At 37.9% G+C, this 11,996-nt stretch overlaps 1 protein-coding gene across 1 annotated transcript in view; it reads left to right on the top strand.

Moving 5' to 3' along the window:
• Positions 1-471: 471 nt before the first annotated feature.
• Positions 472-11,996, top strand: part of DNAH6 (dynein axonemal heavy chain 6) — a 261,696-nt gene continuing 250,171 nt past the window's right edge. The window contains exons 1-2 of the mRNA XM_058550814.1: positions 472-559; positions 1,822-2,054. Coding sequence (XP_058406797.1) covers positions 1,830-2,054 — 225 coding nt within the window. The 5' untranslated portion in view covers positions 472-559; positions 1,822-1,829. The remainder of the gene's footprint in view (positions 560-1,821; positions 2,055-11,996) is intronic.

The raw sequence follows: 11,996 nt of genomic DNA, 5'->3' as shown, positions 1-11,996 counted from the left end.
ATCTCTCCCTTCGAGACTGGGACCCGAACTGTCTACACAACGCACCTCCCTCTCCAGAGACTGCTGATTCATCCAAGCAGAGAAAGGTTAAAGCGAACGTCAGTCAAGTCCGTCTTAAGCCTCCTGAGAGGAAACAGAAGAGATTCCCGCAGGAGGAAGGAGGGACAAGGAGCCTGAGCGGGTGATAAGCGAAGGAACAAACAGAACTACCTCCCTCCTTTGGCTGCCTCGCCTCCCCGCCTAGGCAGCGCTCGGTTCCCAGCGCGAAGGGGGAACTACGCGGGTCGAGGGCGCGCTCTCCACCAATCAGCGACGTAGGAAACGTTCCGGGATATCGATTGGCTCCACTGCCCGGCGCGCTCCTGAACCTAGAGCTGCGGTTGGTGAGGCGTTGCCAGTGGCAACAAGTCGTGCACAGGCGCAGTGCGCATCGGTGGAGGTCTGGTGGCTGCTAGGCAACGGGAAACATTCCCAACTAGAGCGAGCTTCCTACTCCCAGACGCGGCTTTGGTCTGTCTCTGGAGACCCTAGGCGGCGGCGGCTGCTCTACTCTGACTTGGTGAGTCCTGCGGAAGTGAGCTGTGGGGCTGGGCTCCCACTTCTAGGCCGGAGACTTAGCATGGCTTTCGGAGCGGAAAGGTTCAGAGAGGCAGAGCAAGTCAATGGAGGGCATTTCAGTGATTACCTACTACCTACCTATCATTTTAGAGGGGTAGAAAGTGAAGAATAGAGATATCAAGAGACTCAAGAGATATCAAGAGATATCTTAAATCAAGATATCAAGAGATCTCACACTGACCGTTCAGATCTAGACCTGCGCTATTCAATATGGTAGCCACTAGCCATGGGGCTAGTCTGAGCTGAGATGTGCTCTAAATGTGAAATACATACTGGAGTTCGAAGACGTAGTAACAAAAAATAAAATACACGAATAAGTTTTATATTGATTACATGTTGAAATGATAATATTTTGGATATGTTAATTAAAGCACATTATTAAAATTAATTTCATTTGTTCTCTTTTTGTGTTTTTGAATGTGGTTACTTGAAAAATTAAAATTGCATAGGATATTTGCGTTATATTTTGATTGGCCAGCACAGATCTAGACTAAAACCTAGGTTTGCTGACACCTGGTTCAAGACCTCATGTGCTGTAGTACTATTGTAAAAAGAAGTCTCTCTCCACCCATCTAGTGGGGTGGGAGTGGTTGTCGTGGTGAGGATGCAAGACCATTGCAAAAGGCTCATAATTCTAGTGTTCTAGGACCTCGTTACTCAAAGTGTACGAATCAGAATCTGCATTTTAACAAGCTCCTCAAGTGCCTCTCATGCCCATAAAAGCTCCAGAAGCACTGCTTTAGGAGTTAGCCCTCAACTCTTGTTTGCCTTTGTTTGTTTTCTTCATGAGTACATAGGTTGTATTTCTCAGATGGCCTGTGTTAGAATTACTTGCATTTTGAACAAGCTTCCCAGGAGATATTTGAGTACTCAAGTGTGAGAAACATTGATCTTAATACTAATTGCATTTCTTTTCGTGCTTCCAAATCTAGACCAGTGTGGTCCCCAAATCAGTGGCCGCAGCAGCAGCATTACCACCCAAGAACTTGTTAGAAATGCAAATTCCTGGGTTCCACCCCAGCTACAGGGCTTCTTGAAGGCCAAAGTCCCTAATTTTCATTCCTGGTTCAAGTCCTCAGTTTGGGAAGAATGGGGTAACTTCGATGAGTTTTCTTTGGGGACAAGCAAAGTCAGCTCTCCCAGCTCTTCCCTAGTCCTTTGCTCTACTTTTCATTTCTCTTTTCCTGATTCTACACTTTCCAGAAGTGAGGATGACTTTTCATCCCTCCAAGAGTAACTTCGACCTGAAAAATATCGAAGAGCAGGTGGATAATCCAATGCTTACAAGACTGAATAGTATAAAAGCAAAGGGAAGACTGAATTTTGTAGTACCCACAGAAAGTGAATCTGAGACACAATTCCTGATATTTAGGCACTCTACAAAAGCTCAGGAACGGACAAGAAAACAGCAGCAGCCTGTAAAACTTGAGCCTCTGGTAAGTGTGAAAACTAGCATTTTAGCCACTTTTGGTTACAGAGGAAGTTGCAGAAAATTGCGTTGGGGATTGGAAGTAATTTTTAGACTCTTAATTAACAAAGAAGGAATGAAAACCTAAAAGTTAAGACTTGTTTATGAAGTTGTAAACACAATTATGTACTCAAAAAATGTTGAGTTCTAAGCACTGTACGAGGTAGGGGGATACAGTGGTGAACAAAGTTTTCTAGCAGATAAATCTGCCCTGGATTGTGTACAATACAGATACTTAACTCTATAAGGCTCTTTTAGATATATTAGGGTACTACTTAAAACTGAGAACTTCAGTAAGAGTAATATATATAGTTTTATATATAGTTATATAGTTTCATTATTTTCAAAGTAAATGCCTAATGTCCTGAACAATTTTGTGCAGGTCTGAAAATACTTAATTTTAAGAATCCATTTATGCCCTTGAATAATTATAAATCCATGTAAAGAAGCAGTGAAAGTGCGTAAAGTAAAAAGTGCAAGTTCTCACTCCCACCCGCAGATATTAACTACTGTTAGTGGTTGCCCTTCGGGCTGCTTTACATATTTATTCAAATATATATGTATATATGTGTATGTGCATGTATAAACATATATAGCTTTAAAGTAAGATTATACAGGTACATACTGGTCTTCAAAGTGCTTATTTCACTTAAATATCTAGAAATCTCTCCAATCCGTGCATACAGAGGTATCTTTTCTACAGCTGCGCTGTGTTTTATGGCATGAATGTGTCATAATATAGTATCCATTAACTGGTCTCCTATTGATGGGAGTTCAGGTTATTTCCCTTTTGTTTTCTGGTTGTTCTTATTTTGCTGTTACAGGTACTGCTTCACTGAATGGCCTTGCTTTTGTACATAAAAGTTTGATTCCTAGAAGTGGCATTTTAGAGGTCATAGAATATGTACATTTTTAATTTTGAAAAATATTGCCCAATTGTACTCAGGGGTTTAACCAGTTTGCCTCTCCACCTACAGTATATGAGAGGGCCTGTTTACTTACATCTTTGCCAACCTGATGCTATCAGCTCTTTTATTTTTGCTGGACTGATAGGTTAAAATGGCATCATGTTGTTGTTGTAAGTTGAGTCTTATTAATGAAGGTAAGTATATTTTCATTCATTCATTGGTACATATGTTACTTATTTGTGGATTCTGTTCATAACCTTTGTCCACTTTAAAATTAGATTTTTTGGGGCCGGCCTGGTGACGTAGTGGTTAAGTTCACACGCTCCGCTTCGGCGGCCCAGGGGTTGCAGGTTCGAATCCTGGGTGTGGACCTATGCACCACTGATCAAGCCATGCTGTGGCAGGTGTCCCACATGTAAAATGGAGGAAGATGGGCACAAATGTTAGCTCAGGGCCAATATTCCTCAGCAAAAAGAGGAGGATTGGCAGCAGATGTTAGCTCAGGCTAATCATCCTCACAAAAAAACAAACAAAACAAAAAATAAAATTAGATTGTTTACCTTTTTCCTATCAGTTTTTGAGGTTTTTAAAAATATATATTATGGATATTAACCTTCTTAAATAAGTAATTCATTTAAAAAAGTAACTTTATACAGTTAAAGTCTACTTCTACCACTGTCTCTCATCCATCCAGTTTCCTTTTCTGGAGGCAACCAATGATATCAGTTTCTTATGTATCCTTTCAGAGATGTATTGTGCTGTATAAGCCTAATGGTAGCACACTAAACAAACTTTTCTACCTCTTGCTTTCTTCACTTAACACATAGCTTGGAGATCATTTCGTATCAGTTTAAAAAGGTCTTTTTTTATCAATTCATTTTATGGCTCATATTATTCTATCATAGATGAATGCACCATAATTATTTAGTAAACCTCATATTTTTTGACATTAGATTTTGAAATTAATATTTTTGTGACAACAGTGTTACAATGAATAATCTTGTATATATGTCGTTTCACACATGTGAGATTATATCTGTAGGCAGAATTCCTAGAAATGGAATTGCCAAGTCAAAATATATGTGCATTTGTAATTTGAGGTAGTAAATGTTTCTACACTAAAAGAAGAAAAACGATATCTCAGAGTAATTTTAATTAGCGTTTCTTTTTTGAATAAGGTTGAACATCTTTTCATGTGTTTAAGAGTCATTGTATTTCTTTCTGTGAATATACGAATCTTCATGTCTTCTTTTCTAATTGGGTAGTTAGCCTTTTTCTTACTGATTTGTATGAGTTTTTCATATATTAGGAAAATCAGCCCCTTATCTATGATAAGCATTATAAAAGTTTTTAAGTTTTGTTTTAATTTCTAATTTTTATGTAGTTGAATGTATGTCTTCTGAGTTTTATGTAATACTTAGGCCCTCCACTTAGCAAGATTGTAAAACTAAAATTATCTAGTGGCTTCTTAAATACTTTTCTTTAAAAATTACTTTAAAAGTTATTTTTGAGTGATGTCATCATCATGGCAGTATGAGATACTCCCTTTGTCTCTCCTCTTCAGACTACAATGAGTAAAACATCCATAACTCAGCTCAACATCCACAACTCAACTACATTGCCCAACATACAAGGATGTTGGAGAGATCCAAACACTGGTACATACCAAGGGGGGTGGATTGGAGCACATAGAGGAAGTGAACCGGGGAACAGCGGAGGCAGTGCCCACAATCCTGGTTCCATGTCCTCGGTGGCTCAGCCACCACCCTCAACCCCAGAGAACCCAGTAGCAACAGCACAGGCACACACACAACTATGGTGTCCCTGTTGTAGTGGTGCCTGCACCAACAAGGAATGAAGAAACAGAGGAGGTGGAGCCCTGCAACCCCGAGCCCCCAGCTGTGGCTCAGAGCCCCGTAGAAGCAGTGGAGGCATGCACATGACTTTGGCCTCCCACCCACAGTGGCCCCTGTGGCCGCAGGGAACTGGACAGCAGCAGAGGTGGAGCCCCGCAATCTCGACCCCCCTGGTTGTGGCTCAGAACCTGGTATCAGCAGCAGAGGCATGCACACGACTCTGTCTTCCTGACTACAGCAGTGCCTGCAGCCACAAGGAATCAGGCAATAGTGGAAGTGGCACCTGGTGAAAGTGGCTCCCTTCTTGCCCGCCCCCTCTTCCCACCATGGGTGCAGTGCTTGCAACCCAGGTGATCCCAGATGTGGCAGAGGTGCCTGCCATCCCTGTGCCCCCAGCAGCAAAGCCAGAGACCACAGTGACACTGGTGACAGTGACCCCCAGAGGTGCAGGCATTGACAATGAGGGTACTGACGACAACCCTAATAGAGGCGGTGGAGGGTAGAAAGTGCCAATCCTCAAATATAGGCAGAGGCAGCTCAGGTAAGAGAAACCAAAAACTAGTGCTGTAGAGCCACTCACTGAAAAACAAAAAAAGGTCTCTAATCACCAGTTGCTTGAATAGTTGCAATCAAAACAAAGCTATACCTAAATAATAAAAGTGTTTGCTATGACAAATGCACTGGCAGAGGAATAACTCATCAAGTACCATGAAAAGCCATAGTAACATGGCATCACAAAAAGGAAATAACGATTCTTTACAAACCAAATGAAGTCATGGAAGATTGTGATCTTCAAAATAGCTGTCATGAAGAAACTCAATGAGCTACAATAAAACTCAGAAAGGCAATTCAATGAGCTCAGGAATAAAATTAATGAACAGAAGGAATACTTTACCAAAGACATTGAAACTCTAAAAAAAGAACCAGACAGGAATTCTGGAGCTGAAGAACTCACTAAATGAGATGAAGACTGCATTAGAAGGCATTGGAGGGCCGGCCCCGTGGCTTAGCGGTTAAGTGCGCGTGCTCCGCTGCTGGCGGCCCGGGTTCGGATCCCGGGCGCGCACCTACGCACCGCTTGTCCGGCCATGCTGAGGCCGCGTCCCACATACAGCAACTAGAAGGATGTGCAGCTATGACATACAACTATCTACTGGGGCTTTGGGGGAAAAAAAATTATAAAAAGAAAGCATTGGAAATAGAGCAGACCATAGGAAGAGAATTAGTGAGCTTGGAGATAAAAACCTAGAAATGATGCAAGTAGAGAGGAGAGAGAACTAAAATTCTAAAAAAATGTAGAAATTCTGTGAGAACTATCTGACTCCATTAGAAAGGCCAACATAAGGGCAATCGGTTTCCCAGTAGGACAAGAGAGAGAGAAGGGAGCAGAGAGCTTATTTAAAGAAATAATAGCTGAGAACTTCCCAAACCTGGGGAAGGAACTAGATATACAAATCCATGAAGGTAATAGAACACACAATTATCTTAATGCAAAAAGACTTTCTCCAAGATACGTGATAGCAAAATTGTCAAAAGTCAGTGGCAAAGAAAGAATATTAAAGGCAGCCAGGGGAAAAAAACCAATAACCTACAAGGTAACCCCTATTAGGCTACCAACAAATTTCTATAGGAATGATATATTCAAAATATTGAAAGATAAAAACTCCAGCAAAGTTATCCTTCAGATATGAAGGAAAAATAAAGGCTTTCCCAGACAAACAAAAGCTGAGAGAGTTCATCACCACCAGATCTACCTTACAAGAAATGTTGAAAGGAGCTCTCCTACCTGAAATAAAAAGGCAAAGGTACACAAAAATTTGAACAAAGTGATAGACAAACAGAATCAGAAAATTGCAACTCTATATCAGAAAAAATTGGTAAACAATTATAACATATAAGTTAAAGGGTAAGGAAGCATTAAAAATTACTATAACTACTTACATTTGGTAACAAACTCACAACATAAAAAGGGTTAATTTGCAACAACAAAAACATAGAAGAGGAAAAGGAGAAGTACAAAACCTGTATAGGCAAATGAAGATGAGATACTATCAGCAGAAAAAGGACTATCTTATCTTTGAGCTATTTTATACAAACCTCATAGTAACCGTGAAACAAAAATTAGGCGCAGAGACATGAAACATAAAAAAAGAGGGAACTGAGAAACATCACAGAAAACCGCCAAACTGAAATAGCAGATGGAAACACAAGGAAAAAAGAAATAATAGAGATACAGAGCAACCAGAAAACAAAAGATAAAATGGCAGTGTTTAGTCCCTGTATATCAATAATCACCCTAAATGTAAATGGATTGAATTCACCAATCAAAAGACACAGAGTGTCTGGATGGATTAAAAAACAAAACTCATCATATGCTGCCTCCAGGAGTCCCATCTCAGCTCTAGAGACAAACATAGGCACAAAGTGAGGGGATGGAAGATGATACTCCAAGCAAATGGCAACCAAAAGAAAGCAGGTGTAGCTATACTTATATCAGACAAAATATACTTCAAGCCAAAAAAGATAAAAAGAGACAAAGATAGACATTATATAATGATAAAGGGGACAATCCATCAGGAAGACATAATATTTATTAATATATGTACATTTAACATAGGAGCACCAAAATATATAAAGTAATTATTAACAGACCTAAAGGGAGAAATTAATAGCAACACAATCATAGTAGGGGACTTTAATACCCACTTACATCAATGGATAGATCATCTGGAAGGAAAGTGAACAAATAAATATCAGCCTTAAATGAAACATTGGAACAGATGGACTTAATGCATATATATAGAACATTCCATCCAAAAGCAACAGAATACATATTCTCAAATGCACATGGAACTTTCTCAAGAATAGACCATATGTTGGGATACAAAACAAATCTCAATAAATTTAAAATATTAAAATCATATCAAGCATCTTTTCAGACCACAACAGTATGAAACTAGAAATCAACTACAAGAAGAAAGCTGGAAAAGTCAATTATGTAGAGACTAAACAACATGCTACCAAACAACTATCAGATCAAGGAAGAAATCAAAGGAGAAATCAAAAAATACCTGGGGACAAATGAAAATGAAAATATGACATAAAGTCTATGAGATGCAACAAAAGCAGTACTAAGAGGGAAGTTTTTAGCAATACAGGCCTACCTCAAACAACAAGAAAAATCTTAAATAAACAATCTAACAATACACCTAAAGTAACTAGGAAAAGAAGAAAAAGTGAAGCTCAAAGTTAGTAGAAGGAAGGACATAATAAAAATCAGAGCAGAAATAAATGAAATAGAGACTAAAAAGACAATAGAAAAGATCAATGAAACTAAGAGCTAGTTCTTTGAAAAGATAAACAACATTGACAAACTTTTAACTAGACTCACTAAGGGAAAAAAAGAGGACTCCAATAATAAAATCAGAAATGAAAGAGGAGAAATTACAATGGATAATGCAGAAATACAAAGGATTATAAGAGATTACTATGAAAAGCTATATACCAACAAATTGGAAAACCTAGAAGAAATGGATAAATTTTTAGAATCATACAACCTTCAAAAACTGAATGAAGAAGAAATGGAGAATCTGAATAGACTGATCACTAGTAAAGAAATTGAAACAGTAATCAAAAACCTTCCTAAAAACAGAAGTCCAGGACCAGATGGCTTCCCTGGTGAATTCTACCAAACATTCAATGAAGATTTAATACCCGTCCTTCTCAAACTCTTCCAAAAAATTGAAGAGGAGGGGACACTACCTAACTTGTTTTACGAGGCCAACATTACCCTGACACCAGAAGCAGACAAGGACAATACAAAAAAAGAAAATTACAGGACAATATCTCAGGTGAACATAGATGCAGAAATCCTCAACAAAATATTAGCAAACTGAATACAACAATACATTAAAAGGATCATACACCATGATCAAGTGGGATTTATTCCAGGGCTGCAATGATGGTTCAATATCCACAAATCATTCAATGTGATAAACCATGTTAACAAAATGAAGAATAAAAATCATATCATTATCTCAGATACAGAGAAAGCATTTGATGTGTTTTATGATAAAAACTCTCAATAAATGGGTATACAAGGAAAGTACGTCAACATAATAAAGGCGATGTATGGCAAACCCACAGCTAACATCATACTCAAAGGTAAAATATTGAAAAATATTCCTCTAAGAACAGGGACAAGACAAGCATGCCCAGTCTTACCACTCTTATTCGACTACTGGAAGTCCTACCCAGACTAATTAGGCAAGAAAATGAAATAAGTCATCCAAATTGAAAAGGAAGAAGTAAAACTGCCACTATTTGAGATTGACATGATTCCATATATAAAAAGCCCTAAAGAATCCATCAGAAAACTATTAGAAATAATCAGTGAATACAGTCAAGTTGCAGGGTACAAAATTAATATACAAAGATCAGTTGCATTTCTATACACTAACAGCAAACTAGCAGAAAGAGAAATCAAGAAAACAGTACCATTTGCAATCACACACATAAAAAATACCTAGGAATAAATTTAACCAAGGAAGTGAAAGATCTGTACACTGAAAACTATGACATTGTTGAAAGAAATTGAAGAAGATACAAAGAAATGGAAAGATATTCCATGCTTATAGATTGGAAGATTTAGCATAGTTAAAATGTCCATACTACCTAAAGCAATCGACAGATCCAATGCAATCCCCATCAAAATCCCAATGACATTTTTCATGGAAATAGAACAAAGAATCCTAAAATTTATATGGAACAACAAAAGACCCTGAATAGCCAAAGTAATCCTTAGAAAGAAGAACAAAGCTGGAAGTATCACATTCCTTGATTTCAAAATATACTACAAAGCTATAGTAATCAAAACAGCATGGTATTGTCAGAAAAACAGACACACAGATCAATGGAACAGAATTAAGAGTCCAAAGCTAAACTCCCACATCTATGGACAGCTAATTTTCAAGAAAGGAGCCAAGAACATACATGGAGAAAGGAAAGTCTCTTCAATAAATGGTATTGAGAATACTGGACAGCCACATGCAAAAAAAATGAAAGTAGATCACTATCTTACACCATACACAAAAATTAACTCAAAATGGATTAAAGACTTGAATGTAATACCTGAAACCATAAAACTCCTAGAAGAAAACATAGGCAGTACACTCTTTGACATTGGTCTTAGCAGTGTATTTTTGAATATGTCTCCTCCGTCAAGGGAAACAAAACAAAAAATAAACAAATGAGACTACATAAAACTAAAAAGCTTCTGTACAGCAAAGGAAACCATAACAAAAAGGAAAGGACAACCTACCAAATGGGAGAAGATATTTGCAAATCATACATCCAATAAAGGGTTAATATCCAAAATATATAAAGAATGTCATACAACTCAACAACAAAAAACCAAACAACCCAATTAAAAAATGAGCAGAGGATCTGAACAGACATTTTTGCAAAGAAGATATGCAGGTGAACAACAGGCACATGAAAAGATATTCAACATCACTAATTATTTGGGAAATGCAAATCAAACCTACAATGAGATATCACCTCATGCCTGTCCAAATGGTTATTATTAAAAAGACAGGAAATAACAAGGGTTGGAGAGGATGTGGAGAAAAGAGAACCCTTGTACACTGCTGGTGAGAATGTAAATTGATGCAGCCACTATGGAAAACAGCATGGAGATTCCTCAAAAAATTGAGAATAGAATCATCATATGATCCAGCTACTGCATAATGTGTGTGTTGCATAATGACGTTTTGGTCAATGACAGACTGCATATACAACAGTGGTCCCATAAGATTAGTACCATATAGCCTAGGGGTGTAGTAGTCTATAGCATCCAGATTTGTGTAAGTACACTCTATGATGGTCGCACAATGATGAAATTGCCTAACGATGCATTTCTCAGAATGTATCCCCATTGTTAAGTGATGCATGACTATATTCCACTTCTGGGTATTTATCCAAAGAACACAAAAACATTAATTGGAGAAGATATATGTACCCTTCTGTTCATTACAACATTATTTACAATAGCCAAGACATGGAAACAACCTAAGTGCCCACTGACAGATGAATGGATAAAGAAAGTATGGTATACATATATATACACAATGGAATACTACTCAGCCATAAAAAAGAGAAAGTCTTGCCATTTGCAACAACATAGGTGGACCTTGAGGATATTATGCTAACTGAAATAAGTCAGATGGAGAAAGATAAATAACATATGATTTCACTCATATGTGGAATATTAAAAAAAAAAACAAAATAAACAACCAATTGAAACAAAACAAAAACAAACACACAGATACAAGGAACAGATTAGTGGTTACTAGAAGAGAAGAAGGGTGTGGGGAGGGGGAAATAAGTAAAAGGGTCAATTGTATGGTGACAGATGGAAACTAGATTTTGGTGGTGAGCACACTGTAGTGTATACAGAAGTTGAAGTGTATTATTAACTAGTCACCATACTGTACATTACATCCCCAGGACTTATTTATCTTATAACTGAAGTTTGTACCTTTTGACAACCTTCACACAATTCCCCTACCCACCTGACACCCCTACCTCTGGCAACCACAAATCTGTTCTCCATATCTATGAGTTTGGTTTGGTTTTTTTTTTTTGGTTTCACATGTAAGTGAGATCATACGGGATTTGTCTTTCTCTGTCTGACTTGTTTCACTTGGCATAATGCCCTCAAGGCCCATCTATTTTGTCACAAATGGCAAGATTTCATTCTTTTTTATGGCTGAATAATATTCCATTGTATGTGTGTGTATACCCATATGATATATATTTATATATATATGTATATGTGCATATGCAGGTATGCACATATACATATATCATATGGGAGATTTCTTTATCCATTCACCCATCAATGGACACAGAGGTTGCTTCTATGTCTTGGCTATGGGAAATTATGCTACAATGAACATAGTAGTGCATATATCTTTTCAAGTTAGTGTGTTCGTTTCTTTTGGGTGAATATCCAGCAGTGGAATAGCTGGATCATATGGTAGTTCTATTTTTAATTTTTTGAGAAACCTCCATACTATTTTCCATAGTGGCTGTACCAACTTACATTCCCACCAGCAGTGCACAAGTGTTTCCTTTTCTCCACAT

The sequence above is a fragment of the Diceros bicornis genome, chromosome 12 (genome assembly GCF_020826845.1).
Source record: "Diceros bicornis minor isolate mBicDic1 chromosome 12, mDicBic1.mat.cur, whole genome shotgun sequence".
Classification (NCBI taxonomy): domain Eukaryota; kingdom Metazoa; phylum Chordata; class Mammalia; order Perissodactyla; family Rhinocerotidae; genus Diceros; species Diceros bicornis.
The sequence above is the reverse complement of the archived record's forward strand: the minus strand, read 5'-3'. Positions and strand labels throughout refer to the sequence as shown.